Source organism: Acomys russatus, chromosome 6 (genome assembly GCF_903995435.1).
Source record: "Acomys russatus chromosome 6, mAcoRus1.1, whole genome shotgun sequence".
NCBI lineage: Eukaryota > Metazoa > Chordata > Mammalia > Rodentia > Muridae > Acomys > Acomys russatus.
The window spans coordinates 72,660,675-72,680,749 of record NC_067142.1 but is presented as its reverse complement, the minus strand read 5'-3'; the positions used below and the strand labels follow the sequence as shown (position 1 = coordinate 72,680,749).

Here is a 20,075-nt window from a genome sequence, read left to right as displayed (position 1 = left end):
TTATAGAAACATTTCATTCCAAGCCCTTACACAGTCTGATGATTTGTATTCTGTTGTTTTAAAATGCTCATGACACACTAAATTAATTTTGTGATTGATAGCAGAGTGTGATTCTGAAAGACTTTTGGTCTAGACCATGACCCAGCTGTACCCTTAGCTTTTTTCAGAACATGATTCACTTGTTTCAAAGAAATTCTAAGATTTTTTAAAAATGTAATTTTAGTGTTATATATCCCTTATCATTTTTATATATTACAAACTTTAAACAATTTCTGTGGTAATTCCTTAATAAAATGCAATGTCCTGCTAATGAATGTAACTTGTTCTTCTGTTCAAAATAGATGGTTATTATAGATGTCTACATTTTAACATTTATATGTATGTCTATATTATAATTACAGGTGTTTAAGGTGGAGGATTGTTTATTTCTTTTAGGAAATGGAGTGGTAATTCATCTTCCTGGATTGTTTGAAGAAGCAGAGAAAAATGTTCAAAAGGGGAAAGGTATGAATGATTCAGTCTAATTATAATGTGTTAATTTATACAGTTTCATTAAATTTTCATGACAGATGTATTTAGAATATTCAGATTATTATAGCACATATTTTTAGTTTAAATTTCATTCATTATAGCTACTATGGTTTTCTTTCCTTTTTAAAGATTTCTTTAATATGTATACAGTGCACACCTGCACGCCAGGACACCAGCTCTTACAGAGAGTTGTGAGCCATCATGTGGTTGCTGGGAATTGAACTCAGAACCTTTGGAAGAGAAGCCAGTGCTCTTAACCTCTGAGCCTTCTCTCCAGGGCTCTCCCTCCCCTTTTTCTTTTTCTTTTTCTTTTCTTTCTTTTTTTTTTTTTTTTGGTTTTTTGAGACAGGGTCTCTCTGTGTAGCCCTGGCTGTCCTGGACTCGCTTTGTAGACCAGAAGGGCCTTGAACTTAGAGACCCACCTGCCTTTGCCTCCCAAATGCTGGTATTAAAGGCATGTGCCACCTATAGTTACTACTTCTAAAAAAGCAAAACATCCTCATAATAAGCCCTTGTGAATGTACCAAGCCTTTGGTATGTTCATCTCTTACACACTTGATCTTACGGGAGCTAGAGTGACAGTGTGCTCACACCAGCTCTTGGAGCTCTATTGCCAGAGCGTTTTCTGGACCGTACTTCTGCAGCCTTGAGGAGAAGGGCTTTTTCTCCCAGTGAGGGAAGTGCTTTTCTTATTGACCTGAAAAGAAACACCCTTGAGTCCTGCTGTAGCTGTCAGCTAGTGGTGCTCATTAGGGTGGGAGGGAGTTAACAAGGCAAGTAATACAATGTAAGGAAAATCCTTGATACAGTTTCCCTCAAGATGAGCTCAGATTGAAAATGGTTTTTATCTTGTTTGAGTTGCTGTTGGGTTTTAAGCAATCGTCCTTCAGTGCTCTTGATTATAATGTTTTTGACTGTGGAACCCTGTCTCCCTTGCTTGCCTACCTTCCCCATTTTTTATCGTGTCCCAATCCCCAGTCCCTGCTTTAAGTTCTCACACTGTTATTTATCTCATTGGCTAATCTTGCCATGCCTCAGGGTGGGGGTGGGGGTGACTCATCATGCTGAAAGATAATGAGATATTTGCACCTCAGTTGATGGATCCACTTTAAAAAAAAAGTTTTTTGTAATGATTTCCTTATAGAACCAGGGGTTCTCAACCTGTGGGTTGTGACCTTTGTGGCGGTGGGGGGTAGGGTGGCGGTGGGGCTTCAGTGACTTTCTCATAGGGGTTACCTAATACCGGAAAACACAGATACTTACATTATAATTCATAACAGCAAAGTTACAGTTACAAAACAAGAATAAATTTATGGTTGTGGTCCCTATAATATGAGGAACTATATTTAAAGGGCCACAGCATTAAGAATGTTGAGAACCACTGTAGCCACTTAGAATAGATGTTTATACACCAAAAACAGCTGTAAGGGCGCTTACTATTTTTGGTTTATCCTCAAGTACAACACCTTTTACTCTGCCAGAGATACCAGCCCCTTAATCTATAAAAAATCAAATTGTGAATGTTGTCAAAGGTAACAGGTGATTCTTATGTATTTTTAAAACAATGAAACTTAACTTTTTTTGTGCTGGGGATTGAAGCTAGGTGCCTGCACATGACAGGAGAGTGTTGTACCCTTGGGCTATGTTCCTAGCTCCTGCGCCTGACTTGAATATGCAGATGTTACTGTTGAAAACATTGTATCCTGAGCACACATAACCTATCAATGTACTAGTAAACTACTTGTTTGGATTTCTTTTGTCTAGGCCTCCAACAGTCATTTCCCACTAAGGTTTTGGATGGGAGCTTACAGTCACTGCTCTTGGTAGCTCTACATGGGGAGATGGCATTACTGTTCAGTATGGCAAGAGCAATAACTACAAAACTACACATTGTAGAAATAATACGTTTCATTATTTTGTCTAGTCACATTTCTTTTACTAAAATCAGCTTCTTTTTCTTGAATTTTTCCCATGTCACATAAATGATCCCCACACCTATGTCCTGCTATTTTCTTTCTTTTTTTGGGGGGGGGGGGTTCTAAGGAGTATTTTATGTGAATGTAACTGCCTTGGAATAGGAACTATTTAGAACAAAATATTTGACAATAAGAGCATGAATGAGCTTGTATCTTGAGAAGACCCGTGACAAACTTGATAAGCCCAACGCTTTCCATGCAGAAAAAAAGATACAAACATGTTTGCTTCAGTAAAAACACTCTTAGACATTCTGTTCATAAAGAAATTAAATCTTAAACATTGTTACACAAAATTTTGATAAAGTGTTATCTCTTTTTTTTCTAGGTCTAGATGGCTGGGAAAAAAGGCTTATCATATCGGACAGAGCTCATATCGGTATGGAGGCCATGTTGTATTTATTTATAACTGCCTTTTAATCAAATGTATCAAGTGAAAGCATTTAGCAATGAATTATTTATTTGTTAATGGACTCTAGTTGCGATTAAAATACATAAGATCTTTTTTTTTGACAATTGCTAGATTGAATTATACCTATTTCTGAAGACAAGCAGATGAGTAACATTAGTACTTCGTGATCTCTTTAGTCATTAAAGAATACATCATATCAAAACACAAAGTATTTATTTATATGTGTTAACATTCCTATAAGATTGCATTTGCCCTTTGGCAAGTCTTTAGAATGACTGTCTGCAGATGTGATGAATTACCACTCTTCATTCAGACTAGTCTTCTCCGTGAACTAGAACTAGATTCTAAAATTAATTTCAGCTGTCACCAGTAAGTTTGGGGTTTTCTTCTTTGTAATCATTCCTGAACCAATAAATTAATAAGTAGCGACATGATTAAAAGATGATAACCTAAAAAGAGTAGTGGGTATAGACTAATAGAAAACTTTGGTATGGAACCGAAGCTATTAAAATATGTTTATGTCCTGAGACTGTAGCTGCTAAAATTTTAGCATTGTTCTCTTTCTCTCTCTCTGTTTGTTGAGACGGGTTTTCTCTGAGTGGCCCTGGCTGTCCTGGAGCTCTAGACCAGGCTGCCGCGAACCTACAGGTTGCTCTGCCTCTGCGTCCCAAGTGCTAGGATTAAAGGCGTGCACCCCCACCCTCTGGCTCACTGTTCTCTTTTTAAAAGGTTTCACCCAAAGTGGAAATCAAGTAAAAGTGTCATTACAAACATAGCAGCCTCAGATTTGAGCCTTGTGTTTGGCCTCAGTAACTTAGAATAATGGCAAAATGGCACAGCCAGGAAAGGTGTTTGCCTTGTAAGCCTATGGCCTGAGTTCCTTGGCATAGGTGCCCTATATGGCACATTGTACAAACATGCACATTCACAAACAATAATAAAGTAAAAATAAAATAAACTGCACTGAAGTAGCATACAGTTTTTATATGAAAAAGTCATGTTTCCCATTATATTGTTCAACAGAGACTTTTTAGTGTATAAAATCTGAAAAGAGCAAATTTGTGTTATTATTGCAAAACATTTTTATATCACTAGTATCCTGTATGGCTGGTTTGTTTTGAATGCGACTGATTATCATTCAGTAACTACTGGTATGACTGGTACAACAATATTTTGGTATTTAAAAAAATTCAAAGTAGAATTCTCTGCACAAAACTTCAAGTTCATTACTTTGTCTGAGATTGCAATATGCATATTTAGTAAGTTACTTTAGTGCTTTAGATTGCCAGAAAAAAAATTGAGGTTGGGGATGGTGCAAAGGTATCATTGGTCCGTTCTTTCTTTTTGGCTTAGAATCAAAGTCTCGTTAAGTTGCCAGGTTGGCCCAGAACTCACTGTCTATTCCAGTGTCCTCTGATCCTCCTTTCTCACCCTCTGTCTTAACACAGTCTACCATCAGATAAAATCTGAAATCTCCTGAAGCTCTTACACTAGCATGTTTCCATTTGCTAGTCTTCTCTGCTGTTGTCATTTATTTCATGTCAGCATTATAGCACAAATTGAACATAGTATCAGTATATTTGCTATTGAATAGTCTGTTTTCTTTCAAAGAATTTTGAAATACTTGGAAAAATTTTTAAATGATGAAGATGCTATGGTGTTTTAAAAATACTCAAGCAAGGGTTGAAGAGATGGCTCAGTGGCTTAAGAATGTTTATTGCTAAGAACCTGCATTTGATTCCCAGCACTCTTGTGGTTCAGAACTGTCCGAATTCCACTTTCAGGGGATTCAATGCTCTCTTCTACCCTTTAGGAATTAAACATACATGCAGGCAAAATGCACATTAAAATAAAATTACTAAATCTAAAAAAAATTTTTAGTTAAAAAAAAAATAAAGCAACTTAATGCAGAATTTTCTTACATCATCTTTGTCCTGTCCAACTGATGTAGTTTGTAATTAGAAAGATGCTTATTCAGAGTAGCCTGAGAAATGACAAGATGAATTAAATATTATAAGAAAGATGCTTATTCAGAGTAGCCTGAGAAATGACAAGATGAATTAAATATTATAAGCAACTGAAATCCAGATTTGTTGGTTTTCTGTCCTTTAACTCGTGAATTGACTACTTACCTTGTGCTAGACACTGAAGGTTCAAGAGTGTTAGAAAAGACAACATTAAAAAAAAAAAAAACCCTTTAGTGGAGCTTATAGTGCAATAATGAAAGTAAAGCAGTCCTAAGCAGGGCCAGACAGTTTGGGAGAGCTAGTGAGAACATGTTAATTATAGATAAAGTGCCTGGGAGGATTCACTGAGAAGTGAATCCCTAACAGAGATGAGACACAAGAAAGCAAGCAAAGGTGTTAACTGTATTGAGGGTTATACAGAATGTATTATATTATTAAGTGTGTTGGTAAAGCTTTAATATAGGACTGGAAGCGTAATTCAGTGGTAGAAAGTGCTGAGTAAACACCAGTATCAAATACTTACATAAGTAAAACTCAACCGGATTTATCTATAACAATACTTTTTAAAAGAGATTCTTTATTATGTATACAGTGTTCTGTCTGCATGCACATCTACATACCAGAAGGTACCAGGTCTCATTATAGATGATTGGGAGGCACCATGTGATTTCTGGGAATTGAACTCAGGACTTTGGTAGAGCAGTCAGTGCTCTTAAGCTATCTCTCCAGCCCCTATTACAATACTTTTACAGCAGTGCTAATAAAATTGCTAAGGATGTATAAGTATCTCTCATTAAAAAAAATTAGACTAAATTATCAAGGTCGTTTCTTTCCCCCCCCCCCCCCCCATGTCTAGAACTGTAGAAAACAGAAGCAATATTCAAAGTAACTTCAGAGAGAGCAGTCAAAAGTAATTGAAGGGATTAAGATTCTACCCCTGTGCGGGTCATTGTTCTGGTTATACTAAGAACTTCCTGGGGCCTAAAAAGGCAGTAGCTTTGTGTCAGGGGACTAAACTAATTTTTAAAAATACAGCTCAAATGCTTTCTGTCAACAGTTCATTTGTGGTTTTCTAGTTGCCCTTTTAACTTCTCTGCTAATGAAAAATAAGTATTTAAATACAAATTCTTTTTTATGCAGAAGAAATTGTATGGCATACTCTAATACTTCAGCCATATAATAACTGATTTGCAAAATTGAAGTTTAATGAGACAACTCTTTTTGTTTTTTGTTTTTTTGAGACAGGGTTTCTCTGGGTAGCCTTGGCTGTTCTGGAACTCACTTTGTAGACCAGGCTGGCCTGGAACTCAGAGATCTGCCTGCCTCTGCCTCTCAGAATGCTGGGTTTAAAGGTGTGTGGCACCACACCTGGCTTAATGAAAAACTCTTCAGAGTAATTAATTCTGGCTTCTGAAATAATTTAGAAAGGTTGTTGTCTTGGCAACAGGATAGGAACATGATAATAAACTAATCACATGATAGCAGTTTGAAGTACAACATGATACACTGAAATTCACAAAAACATATACTCAGTCACTATAGACTTTAAAATACATAGAGAGGCTTCTAAGTGCTTGAAAAAATTGCTATGATGATTTTTTTAAAGTCATTATCTGTTCCCTTTGATCAACAGTGACCTTAGCTCTTCTCTTATAGATTAATTCTGACATTTGACAAAAATTTGATTTTATTTTAAAATACAGTTTATACTGTCTTTTGCATCTGGTCTCCACTAAACAGCCTGCCTATAATTGCTACAATTCTATTGTTATTTCTTCTTGAAGCAAAAGTTTTCCTTTTAAAAAAATTGTCACCTGGAATTAATTGTATTATGAATATACCAAAACTTAATCCTCTTTACTGTTGATGAGACTTGAGGTTTTCCGATAGTGGGCTATTAAAAATAGCATTGCCATGACATTCTTACAGCTATCATTTGCTATCTAATCTTCCAGTGCAATTTTGAGGATACTCTTTTACCTGCTTCTGTGGCACTGGGATAGGTATAGCCACATGCTGCATACTCAGCATCTGTGATGTCACCGCTGTACAAATATCCCAATACTCTCTCTCTAGGCTTGCCAGAGAAATCTGCTGATCACACAAAGCTGTGAATTTACATTGCCAAGCAGGGCTACAGGTGGGGCTACCCTGGTAGCTTCTGCTGTATCTCAAAAGCAGGGGATTAGGGAACAGCACTTCCTGCGTGGCTTCGAGGCTTAGGCTAGTGAGAGGGCAGTTTCAGTCCAGAGTTTTGTCAAATTTTTCTAGTTTCTATACCTAATGTGTGGTTTTTTTTTTTTTTTTTTTTTTTTGAGACAGAGTTTCTCTGTGTAACAGCATGTTCTGTAGACCAAGCTGGTGTGGAACTCACAGAACCCGCCTGTGCTTCCCTAGCGCTGGGATTAAAGGCATGCAGCACCACTACCCAGCTAATCTGAATCTAATGATTTTAATTGTTCTTTTACAAATGCTTCCCCTAGTTCTGAAAACTTAATCATTCTGTTTAACATTTGCAAATTTCATCTTGTTTATTTTGAGATAACAACATAATTGGTGGAAAGAAATAGAGGCATAATATGCTAAAATCATCAAATTGTGTACCTAGAACTGGTGAGTTTTATGGTCTGTTAAGCATGAAGTTGTTTTTAAAAAAAAAACAAATAAACAAGCAAATAAACTTTAGTTAAAAGTTCAGAAGCCAAACCCTAGGCCTGCCAGTCTGTAAGCTGCTTATGCAGTCAATCATTAAATATTTGAGCACTGGGCTGGGACAGACAGCTAGTAAACTGGCGTTGTCCTGCTCCTCCCGGGGTTGTGTCAGGGGTACGAGCATGCATGTAGCTGCAGAAAGAGGCACACTGCAGGGGAAGCTTAGATGGCTGGTCGGAAGACGGTTGGCCATGTAAGGAGTTTTTCTTAAGAGCTTCAAAGACAAGGGTATGATGACTTGTTTGTGTCTTGGCAAGACATTTTTGGATGTCTTAAAGAATTTGGATTGCATAGCTAAGAGTGGAAAGAGGCACACAGATTACAGTTTAGTTTTGGCGAAAGGTGATGAGAAGTTTGGGACTAGGGAGGAAGAAATAGGGGGTGTGAAAGTGTGCCCTAGACTCCAGAGCCCAGAACTTGAAGGTGTAGAGGGAAAAAGGGGGGAAGGTATCTTTGTAGATTGAACTTTATTGAATTTTAGGTTAGGGTGTTCTAAAATTAGCCTTTTTTTCTTTTCTTTTCTTTTTTTTCCCCCCAATTTTTAAAATTGATAATATTCATATTACATCTCAATTTTTATCCCATCTCTTGTATCCTCCCATTCCTCTCTCCCTCCTGCTTTCACTCTATTCCCCTCCCCTAAGACTGTGACTGAGGGGAACCTCCTCCTCCTGTATATGATTCTAGGGTATCAAGTCTCTTCTTGGTAGCCTGCTATCCTTCCTCTGAGTGCCACCGGGCCTCCTCATCAAGAGGACATGGTCAAATTTGGGGCAAATATGTGAAATATGTGAAAGTCAGTCCCCACTTTCCACTTAACTGTGGAGAATGTCCTGTCCATTGGCTAGATCTGGGTAAGGGTTTGATGCTTACTGCATGTATTGTCCTTGGTTGGTGCCATAGTTTGAGCAAAACCCCTGGGCCCAGAGCTGCCTGTCATAGTGTTCTTCTTGTAGGTTTGTAGGGCCCTCTGGATTCTTCTATTTCCCCAATCTCCCATACTTCTCTCATCTAGAGTCCCAATAGTATGCCCTCACCTCTATCCCACTTCCCTGGTAAGTGAAGACTTTCGTGGGACATGCCTCTTGGGCTAGTGTCCAGATATAAATGAGTGTATACCATTTGAGTCTTTCTGCTTCTGGGTGAACTCACTCATTATGATCATTTCTAGTTCAATCCATTTGTCCACAAATTTCGGAAATTTTTTGTTTTTAATAGCTGAGTAGTATTCCACAGTGTATATGTACCACAGTTTCTTTATCTATTCTTCTACTGAGGGACACTTAGGCTGTTTCCATGTTCTGGCTATTATGAATAAGGCTGCTATGAACATAGTTGAGCACATGTCCTTGTTGTATGCTGGAACATCTTCCAGGCCTTAAGGTCAACAATTAATAAATGGGGCCTCATGAGGCTGAGAAGCTTCTGTAAGGCAGGAGACACTATCAATAGAACAAAGCGACAGCCTACAGACTGGGAAAAGATCTTCACCAACCCTACATCTGACAAAGGCTAATATCCAAAATACATAAAGAACTCAAGAAATTAAACACCACCAAACCAAATAACTCAATTAAGAAATGGGGCTCAGAATTAAAGAGAGAATTCTCAACAGAGGAATATCGAATGGCTGAGAAACACCTAAAGAAATGCTCAATGTCTAGTCGTCAGAGAAATGCAAATCAAAAGGACTTTGAGATTCCATTTTACACCCATCAGAATGGCTAAGATCAAAAACTCAAGTAACACCACATGCTGGCGAGGATGTGGAGAAAGAGGAACACTCCTTCATTGCTGGTGGGAATAGTACAACCACTTTGGAAATCTATCTGGTGCTTTCTCAGAAAACTTGGAATAGGGCTTCCTCAAGACCCAGCTATTCCACTCCTTTTTTTGCCACTCCTTTTTTTGTTTTCTTTAAACACTGTAATCCAGGCTGGGCTGGGACTCACCACATAGGCCAGGCTGGCCTCAAACTTGTTGTGATCCTCCTGCCACAGCTTGTTTAGTGCTGAAATTACAAGTGTAAGCTGCCATTATTACTTTTAGGAACATATCAATATAATTTGCCATAAACAGTTTGGAAAGCTCTCTAGTCTCAGTGGTTTGGAGTGAAATACTTTTATCTTGCATGTTATCTGTGTTTCAGTAACAACTTTGGTTTGTTTGCTTTCTCTTCAGTGTTTGACTTTCACCAAGCAGCTGATGGTATCCAGGAACAGCAGAGACAAGAGCAAGCAGGAAAAAAGTATGATATATATATTTACAAATATATATATATTTAATTTTGAGATAGTTTGAGCAATTTACACCTTCTGTATAAATTCTGGTTCAGAAGTAAAACAAAAACCCAGATATTAGTATTTTGCTTAGGTTGCAGAGAAAACTAGTTAGATTATGAAAATAAGCTTGCAGGGGATTGCACAAATAGAAAACAACCATATGTAGCTTTCTTTATTGGAAAGATCTGACCACAAGACTTACATCTTTTTTGTGTAACTTGAAGCTTGTTTTGGTTTGTTTTTAAGTTTGGGTACCACGAAAAAGGGCATTGGCCCAGTGTATTCCTCTAAAGCTGCTCGGAGTGGACTTCGGATGTGTGATCTCGTTTCTGACTTCGATGGCTTCTCTGAGAGGTAAAAGACTTCTTTCAAAATAAAAAAAAGAAAGAAAGAAAGAAAAAAACCAAAAAGAAACAAACAAACAAAAAAACCCAAGAAGCAGATTTTTAAAATCCGAGTGTGAAACTGTAGCATCAGTATTCAGATTAGCTTCATGAAAAGTAACCTGGTGACTGTGTGTGAAGAGTGTCCTAAGAAGGCAGAGCCATATTGTTTGGAAGGACTGAAAGGTGAACTGAAAGGAAATGTCCCCAGTGTGGCAGTTCTGGTGTGCTCACCATGTCCTGGGTTCACATCTTTGGTATTTCAGGTTCAGAGTCCCCATTATGTCTTCCCATCCAGAAGTAATTAGCCTTTCAGGTCCTGGTAAATTTTTTTGATACATCTTTAAAAGTAGAACTGCTATACTAACATTCTTTATAGAATGATTTTCATGGCAAGTGAATTATCTATTTGCACTGGCAGGCCACAACCCTGAAAAGTCCTAGAGATAACTACTGCTGTCTAACATCATGTAGACAGCTCCTTCTTACTTTCTTACACAGTAGACTATAATCCAAGTCTTTTATATTTTCAGATCTTAGTTATTCTCTCTTTTTTCTCCAACTATACATATCACCTTAATTATATTTTATCTTAAATGTAAAAATGTATCTTGAGTGTATAATTTATATTTATATTCTTTATTAAAAATATATCATACATATAGCATATGTATGTGTGTATATATATATATAATATGTATATATTAGGTTTTTTCAAGACAGGGTTTCTTTATGCAATAGCCCTATCTTGGACTCTCTTTGTAGACCAGGTTGGCTTCAAACTCACAGAGATCCACCTGCCTCTGCCTCCTGAGTGCTGGGATTAAAGGCGTGCACCATTGCCTTCATTAAATTGTATTTCTCCAAAAGTAACTTCACTTTCAAAACTAATTTGCTTTTAAGACCATTTATAATGCACAGTAATCACGTGACTTGGGTGATACTATTTGAAGTATTCTCTAACCTTTAACGTAGTTAATGCCATGATTTGTTTATTTTTCAGGTTCAAAGTTCTAGCTAACCAGTACAAATCCATATATCCTACTTTGGAAATAGACATTGAAGGTGAATTACAGAAACTCAAGGTAAAGCTTCTAAGCTTAGTGGTGTGCTTTTAAATACTAATTTGCCAATCTGGCATTTGGGTGTTTCATACCTTCTAGCTTTGTGTATTAACTAGTTGCAAGTCATTCCTGGATATAGCATGTTTGTGTGATGTCACACAGTTTGGTCTAAATGGAATACTGGATGGGAAAAGAAGGTATGTAAAAGTAGCCAGATCATAGGTCTCAGATGCACTTTCAGGAAACTTAGCTTTTATTCAGGAGACCATGGAAAGCTATTGGAGGATTTTGAACAGATGAAAGCCCAGATCTGATTATAAAGAAACAGTGCATGGCTACTGCCATATAGATCAGTAAAGAAAGGGACAGTGTAGTGACTTGTAAAGTCAGTCCATTTAGGATTGATAACAGTTTCTTCAGCATTTATTTCTGAGACAAATAACTTTACTGGTCACCAGCGAAGCCCACCAGTGGTAACTGTTAGACCTAGTGGTTCCCGAGTTAGCACTCAATGGTAAATCTCACATGTTTCCTGTATGCCTGGTGATTACTTCTTTAAAGTATTTTATTTCCAGAACTGAGTAAGCATCTCCATAGCATATGTCATTCTAGAATAGTTGTAGACCTTAGGTGCTTATGGTTCTCATGAACAGGGTGTGGGGGGCTACACCTGTAATCCCAGTACTTGGGAGGTAGAAACAGGAAGGTCAGAAGTTCAAGTTTGTCCTCAGCTACATACTGAGGGAGAGCCCAGCCTGGCCCACATGAGGTCAGTCTTGAGGGAAAAAAAGATAGCAACAAAAGAAACCAAACAAGGTTTTTATAAGTGTATTGAACCAGGGCCTTACAGAGTTATTTTAGCCACACAGAAAGGACTGAAATATAAATAAGCAAGGGAGTAAAGGCAAGCACCAAGGAGGGGCCAGACAGACATTCATTAGTGGATGCAATATATTCATATGAGTTTCTGGTATCACCATTCCTGGTTGAAACCAAGTTTTACTGCAGCTGTGCCTCCGCCCTCAGGGAAACTTGTTTTTAACTTGAATTCTGAAGTTAAACATTAATAGCACCTCATGTTAGTATTTGGTATTATTGACTGATGACATATTACAGTGTTGTCAAACGAGAATGACAGTGCTCGGCCACTAATATTTGCATGCTTGGCCGTGTAGTTTGTGTCCTCTCCACACTTCTGGTGTCTCTGATTGAGCTTGAAGATTGTTGGTCACATGGATTATAAATACAACTTTTCAAGTACTTTTAAAATATTAGAACTGCCATCTAATATAAACCGATAGCTCTTTTTATTCTTCCTGAAACCTAGTTTATGATGTGAAACATTTGCTCTGTTGCACTGAAGTTGATAGAGAACTTCTAAATGTTATAGTGTATGTGTGTTGCTCAGGACCTCACACAGGCTAGGTAAGTACTCTGCTACTGCTCCACATTGCAGCCCTTGTATCACTAATAGACTAGAGTTAATCCAAATGCTGCATTAGGATGAGCCATCACCAATGCCTTTCTGCTCTGACTTGTCAGTTTCCACTGTGGAAGGCCAGGTAGTTTACGCTTTGACTGGTGTTACAATGTATTAGTGCACATGGAAACTGGTTTTTGTCTTTGTGTAGGGTTATATGGAAAGGATTAAACCGATGGTGAGAGATGGAGTTTATTTCCTATATGAGGCCCTCCATGGACCACCCAAGAAAATCTTGGTAGAAGGTGCAAACGCAGCATTGTTAGATATTGATTTTGGTAAGTGAGATATGATTCATAGGGAGTTTGACTGAGCCCAGTACTTAGATATAAATATTAATGTTAGCATTAAGGAGGTTATAAATAGTGTATTTAGCGTGTGCATTTAGGAATGAGATAGCTTGTCATCTCATGGCAAGGTTTTTAAAAAGAGTATTGTGGGAAGCACAGTTCAAGTTTTACACTTCATTAGGAAAATGGAATCACTTGGATTCTGTGGGTTTGGAGTTCTCAGATTGTGAATTCTATTAGTTGGTTCATGATTATTTAATCCTGTCTCTCTGGAACTGTAAAGTGATAAGATCAATTTGGGGAGAATCTTCCCCTTTAAGTCTTTTAAAATATAGAAATTGGATTAAACATATATTCTAGGATCTAAGAAAACCTGTGTATGCTAACTCTATGGGTATGAGCCTTTCTGGTAGGCTCCGCATTTCTTCCATCCTCATGGGTAAACTTACTCAGATGACTGTATCATTAGTCTGTTGGTGGTTATATCTAACTATATTTTCTTGTGCTGTTAACAGTTCTGTCTGAAAATTTAAAAATTTTTGTTTCATGGTTTGAGTGTGTTGCCTGCATGTCTGTCTGTACACCATGTGGGTGAAGTAGTAGTCTTGGGGGGCAGAAGTCATTGGATCCCCTGGAAATAGTTATGGATGGCTGTGAGCCACCGTGTGGGTGCTGGGAATCACAGTGCTCTTAACTGTCGACCATCCCTTCAGCCTCTTGACATTTCATTGGCTTTGGATACTAACTAATTAAAGAGAACATATTTGTCTATAATAGATATATTTACTTTATCCTATAATATGCCTTCTCAATCTGGAGAGTATATAGAGTGAGTGATTAAATATGAAGGAGAGAAAAATGTACTCCTATAAATGCTCCAAATAGAGTTCAAAAGCTAGGGAAATGTTGAACATCACAAATTACTGTTGCCCCAGGGTCTTGCTGTACCCTAAGTATGTCCACCAGGCAGTCATTTGTCTGGAATTAACTACAGTCAAAATATATAGGTGGGTTTCTACTTAAGATTCTTCTGTAACTAGTGAGTACATACTAGTTAGAGCCAAGTTAACAACTGTACATACTCTGAGGTTCTCTGTAGCTAAAGCTCTAACACCTGCATTTTAAAGTGTATTTTGACATTATAGACAAGAGAATCAAACCTAAAATTGAGCCCTTGAGAGAGGGTCGTGACAATTATGTTCAAGTCTGTCAGATACCTGAAGTAAATTCATATGCATGGTCTTAATGGTAACAATGTATGTGTACACGTGTTCATCTTAGGTTTGTTTGGGTTTTTTTTTTTCCTATTTTCTAGGAACTTACCCTTTCGTAACCTCTTCAAACTGTACTGTTGGAGGTGTTTGTACAGGTTTGGGGATGCCCCCTCAAAATGTTGGAGAAGTATATGGAGTTGTAAAAGTTTATGCCACTAGAGTTGGTATTGGTGCCTTTCCCACAGAACAAGACAATGTAAGTGTTTTTCAGTAAGAAAAGTCATGTTCTCCTAGCCCCAATCTTAACCTCTGCCTCTCTCTTCATTTGCAAGGATCATTTGATTTTTAGGAAAACTGTAAAACTGTAGTTCTTGGAATGATTGGCTAGGTTTGCCCTTTTAAGTAAATATAATTTATTTATGAGCTTTTCCTTTGTTGTAAAATTTACATGAGAAATTTAAAAGGAGGAAAGCTTGTTTTTGTTGTTCATAGTTACTCTGGTCCGTGTTTCTGGACCAGTAGTAAGACAGTGCACTGTGTCAGAAGGGCTTGGCACAGGAAAGCTGATTACCTCACCTCATGGCAGTTAAGCAGCAAGTGAGAGCCATGTGCAAGGACTAGGCTTACCTTTGAAGGCACAGCCTGGAACCTCTGTCCTCTAACATGCCCCTGCCTCCTAATAGTCCCGTTCAGCTATGAACTTATCAATGGATTAATCTGCTGGTAACATTAGTGTCCTCATGATCCAGTCATCTCTCAATATTGCCACCTGCTGAGGACCAAGCCTTCAACACATCAGCCTTTTTGTAGGACACATCTAAGATCATAACAACTTGTTCTTAGTTGACAACATTTAACTGTTTTGTTATCTGTCAGTCTGTACTTGGCCTGTATATAACACTGTAAAAAAAAAATAATACTAGCTTAAAAATGTAAAAATGAGGCCGGGCATGGTGGTGCATGCCTTTAATCCCAGCACATAGGGAGACAGAGGCAGGTGGATCTCTGTGAATTCGAGGGCAGCCTGATCTACAAAGTGAGTCCAGGACAGCCAAGGTTGAATAGAGAAAGCCTGTCTTGAAAGAAAAAAAAAGTAAAAATGAAAACAAAACCTAATGTATTTCAAGTAATGTCATTTCCATAGAATTCCTGTCTTCAGCTTTTTTCATGAAAGATAATTATCAAGAGATGCTGTTCTTATGTATATTATATATAACAATTATGCAATTATATATAATTCCCTGGATATACAGCTTTGATGTTCTAACTCATAAATTGTTATCCAGGAAATTGGAGAATTATTACAAACACGGGGTAGAGAATTTGGAGTAACTACTGGGAGGAAAAGAAGATGTGGCTGGTTGGACCTTGTTTCACTCAAATATGCTCATATGATCAATGGATTTACTGCGTGAGTGTTCTTTAGTAACTTTTATTTTAGGAAGTGTAGAAAGCAAACTAGAGAGTCCCCTAACAGAAACGCTTCATTCCTTTGCCTCTAGAATAAAATCGTAGTCCCAGAAGTGGAATGAGATATAGGAGAAGGGATGCAGGAAGAGACACCCAAGTTATTCTGGATACACAATGCTTTAGAAATTAGCATGATCTCTGGACCTCACAAGTATATATATATACAGAGGGCAGTGAGGGCAGAAGGCAGGTAGGAGGGCGAATGGACGCCTTGGCAGGTGGATGGAATGAATACAGTGTGTATACAGACGGAAGGTGATGGCACGTGGAGACTTAGTGTCTGACTTCCTGGGTTCAGATACTGGCTCCTGTGTTATGCTGATGTGACTGGATGTGTTCATCTTTCTTAGTCAAAGTTTCACCATCTTTAAATTGAGGTGATGGTGTTACTCCCATCATGGAACATTTTGGAAGATGAGTTGAGATGCAGGCACACTGTCCAGCTCATTGAAAATGCGCTGGAAAGTTACTAGCATTTTATATATAAGTAGATGTGTTTGTATCTGCATTAATTAGGCTGAGCTTCTAACAAGTAAAAGGACAACAACAAACTCAAAATTTGTGGACCAGAATCCCAAACCTAGTGTTTTATCTAATTTCCACAGATTTTTCCTTAAAATCCTGTTTTCCAGTCAGTTTTCGGGAAACTGATGTATCACGAAGAGGTCGTTTCCTTACTCTGTCAGTTTCTGACCAGAAGGGTGGAGGTGATGTTAACGGGAATGAAGAACTGGGTGGCAGCATGTGTGGAGATGTACTTAATGTCGTGTGATTATGTGGAATAGTGCATTCTGCTGTGTCCCTTGGGCACAAAGTGCAGCCTTAACTCCAGGAAGCCTTCCCACAGTCATCACTCCTAAGAAAGCTGAGCAAGTGTGAAGCCACCAGTGAAAATCTGTTGTAATTACTAGAAAGTAACATTGCTGTGTTATAAAGACTAGATGTCAATGTAGTGTCCTCATCAATGTGGTGTTTTATGTGTGACACGCTTTCAAGACAGTCCTAACCAGTTTTCAGAATTGCTTTGGAACGTAGAGCTTTGCATGAATTTTCCCTTGCTCCTGCATCAGTCACACTGGATGTCAGAAGTTTGCTTTTCAACAGTGTCTTTTCTTTCAAAATTAGGTTGGCCCTTACCAAGTTGGATATTTTGGATATGTTTACGGAAATCAAAGTTGGCATTGCTTACAAATTAGATGGGGAAATTATACCTCACTTCCCAGGTATTGGGTTTTTTGTTTGTTTGTTTTTAGGCTGTGTCTAAAGTTTATAAGATTGTTAATATTATCACTTAACTATAGATTATGTATGATACATAATTGCTATTTTTTTGTAAGATATTATATTCATTAGCATTTGGTTTAAAACTGATACTACAGTGTTGGGTCACAAGCATGTGCTTAAACTCAAAATAAATGTTTGGACCATGCTGTGTCAGGGTCTCATCTTAAGTTTATAACAATTGGCTTCCACAAGCTAAGTATGGTTGTGGTAGCCCAGCTACTTAGGAGTGTAAGGCAAGAGGCTCACTTGAGCTCAGGAGTTCAGAGTTAGTCTGGACAATATAGATAGCAGGGGGGGAGGCGGGGAAGAGTGGATTATTTCCATGAGGAAGTGTTCTCTCTTCCTTGGGGATAAAAAGGTAAAAGAAAAGACCCCTGTGTCTTGTGGTGTCCTCTTTCTCAACACTGTAACTTACTCCATCCTCCAAACCTCTCTAACTTCTCTTAAGTTCACAGGTGAAGGAGACACCTACTTGAGGCAGTTTTTGAAGCCTGTCTTAAGTCACCAGATTTCCTTCCCTACTAGGGAGTTCAGTAAAGGCTTCTAGCTTTAGAAATGGAAATAGCTGTTTTTTCAGATTAGATTTCCTAAACACCAAGAAAATGCCAATGGAAGGAATGTTGATGGCCTAATGAAACTTGGTAGGCTGGGAAGTTTTTATGACTCTTAGACTGGAGATTCATGGAAATAATTTTTTGTCATTTTTCTAATTTCTCTTAAAGAAAACAGGCATCTGTTAACATTTTAGGTTACGATTACTTGGAAAACTGATGTTTCAAGTATATGTTATGTCCTGGTCATTAATGCCACCTCAGATCTGTTGTAAGAATTCTAGCATAACACAAGCGCCAAAGAGAAGAGTATGATCAGATGCGTTGACACGTGGCACGGCCTGTCATAGTCCTACAGCAAATTCCTGTAATTACAACCTAAAAACTCACACACACGAGACTTGTCAAACTTATGTTTTATTATTTCTGTTTTTTTAAGCTAACTTGGGCCAGATTCCTCCAGAAATACTCCAAGATGGAGATTTTCATCTAAGAAGTGTTTCATAGAACATTTCCTATGATGAGGGCAGTGGTACATCACAGTGTGGCTATGGTCGCTGTTCTGTGCCTCACGGCTTCCCTTGAGTAACCGATATTATAGAGAGTAGATTAGAGAGACAGATTCTGTGGTCTTCCTCTGAGTACTATGGATTGTTACTTTAGGGGACCATTGAATTAATGGATGGTCATCTTGAGCTTGTATCATTTGTTTTTCTGTTTTGTTCATGTATTTATGGAAAGCCCAGTATGTGGTATGAGTCATTCTTGAGACTCTCTGCTCTGAAGAGGGAAACATGAACACTGTCCCTCACTGTCTGCTATGTGGGCTGCAATCTGAGACACTGCTCAGCGTTTGCAGTGCACATGCAGATTCCAGCAGGGGGATATAGAGAAAGTCATTAGGTGGCATAATAAAGGAAATTTCCACCGCACAGTCGATTTCTCAGAGGCTTGAAGATATGCCAGCCTTTTGGGAAGCTGCCGCTATATGCACACAGTTAAAGCATAGGAATGGAAAGTTCTCTAGGAACAGAGTGCTTAAAGCTTGGTTCAGCATATTTACCAGCCACTATGACTGATGTGGTTTTATGTGACTTAACACAAGCTAGAGTCACTAGAGAGGAGGGAGAGCCTCAGTAACTGAGGTAATAACCTTGCGGTCTTTCTCTGCTTACAGTGTATAATCATGTTGGTGAAGAAATGTTGACTTAAAATACCACCCTAGATTTTGTGTGTTTGTGTGTGTGTTTGTGTGTGTGTTTGTGTGTGCATATGCTGCTTTTCACCTTTCTAAAGGTCTGAAAAGTGCTCCATAAACACATATCTTCTAACTTTTAGCAAACCATGAAGTCTTAAATAAAGTGGAAGTTCAGTATAAGACTCTACCAGGATGGAACACAGACATATCTAATGCAAGGACATTTAAGGACCTACCTGTCAATGCACAAAATTATGTTCGATTTATTGAAGATGAGCTTCAGATACCAGGTAAACACTTTATGAGCAGCTGTCTTTAATTTTCTGTTAATCGGTGGGGTTTTTGTTTATTTTTGTTTTCCCCTGGGACACTGACTCATCATTTCTCTTGATTATTAATGAATAGTAGTAAATAACATTACTAATACCATTAATTTTTTTTTTTTCCCGAGACAGGGTTTCTCTGTGTAGCCTTGGCTGTCCTGGACTTCCTTTGCAGACCAGGCTGGCCTTGAACTCACAGCGATCTGCCTGCCTCTGCCTCCTGAGTGCTGGGATTAAAGGCGTGCGCCACCGCGCCCGGCTTGGCTTACTGTTTTACACCACTGTTCATCATTGACATTCATTCATGGCAGAAACTTACACAGGCAGGAACCTGGGAGGCAGAAGCTGATGCAGAGGCCATGGAGGAGTGCTCCTTACTGCTTGCTCCTGATGGCTAACAACTGACCACCTGTCCAGGGCTGGCACCGCCCATAATGGACTGGGCCCTCCCCAGTCAATCACCATTAAGAAGATGCTTTACAGGCTTGTCTGCAGCCCAATCTTCTGGAGACATTTTCTCACCTGAGAATCTCTTTCTCTAGTTGACTCTAGCTTGTGTCAAGTTGACATACAACTAACCAGCACATTTCACTAGCAAAAGGTATAAAGCAATAATAATGAATTGGTTTATTCATATAGTCTTTGCTCATGGGAGGCCGGCGCAGGATTATTGCTCAGAGTACTAGGTTAAACAAGGCTATATAATAAAACCCCATCTCAAAAAAAGCACAAACAAAAGAATGAGAAATGGATGCAACTCATAGATAAAACAATTAAAACAAGATGATCAGGACTGGACATAGTGAAGTGATGTGGCTTTTCTTTTACATGATTGATTTTTCCTTTCATCCTTTTGTTTACATTAATAGGAACTGGAGACAAGAAAAAGGAGGTGGGAGGTATTTTCCACATACAACATAGTATGTACTTAGGCTGTCTCT

General features: G+C 38.4%; 1 protein-coding gene across 4 annotated transcripts in view; it reads left to right on the top strand.

Annotated features, from left to right (window-relative positions):
- Adss2 (adenylosuccinate synthase 2) overlaps window positions 1-20,075 on the top strand; it is an 832,666-nt gene that overhangs the window by 10,232 nt on the left and 802,359 nt on the right. For all 4 annotated transcript variants that reach the window (XM_051147969.1, XM_051147968.1, XM_051147970.1 and 1 more), the window contains exons 3-12: window positions 436-504; window positions 2,833-2,883; window positions 9,777-9,843; window positions 10,124-10,231; window positions 11,264-11,345; window positions 12,956-13,082; window positions 14,410-14,564; window positions 15,595-15,719; window positions 16,904-17,001; window positions 18,952-19,101. In XM_051147969.1, the coding sequence (XP_051003926.1) occupies window positions 436-504; window positions 2,833-2,883; window positions 9,777-9,843; window positions 10,124-10,231; window positions 11,264-11,345; window positions 12,956-13,082; window positions 14,410-14,564; window positions 15,595-15,719; window positions 16,904-17,001; window positions 18,952-19,101 (1,032 nt within the window). The remainder of the gene's footprint in view (window positions 1-435; window positions 505-2,832; window positions 2,884-9,776; window positions 9,844-10,123; window positions 10,232-11,263; window positions 11,346-12,955; window positions 13,083-14,409; window positions 14,565-15,594; window positions 15,720-16,903; window positions 17,002-18,951; window positions 19,102-20,075) is intronic.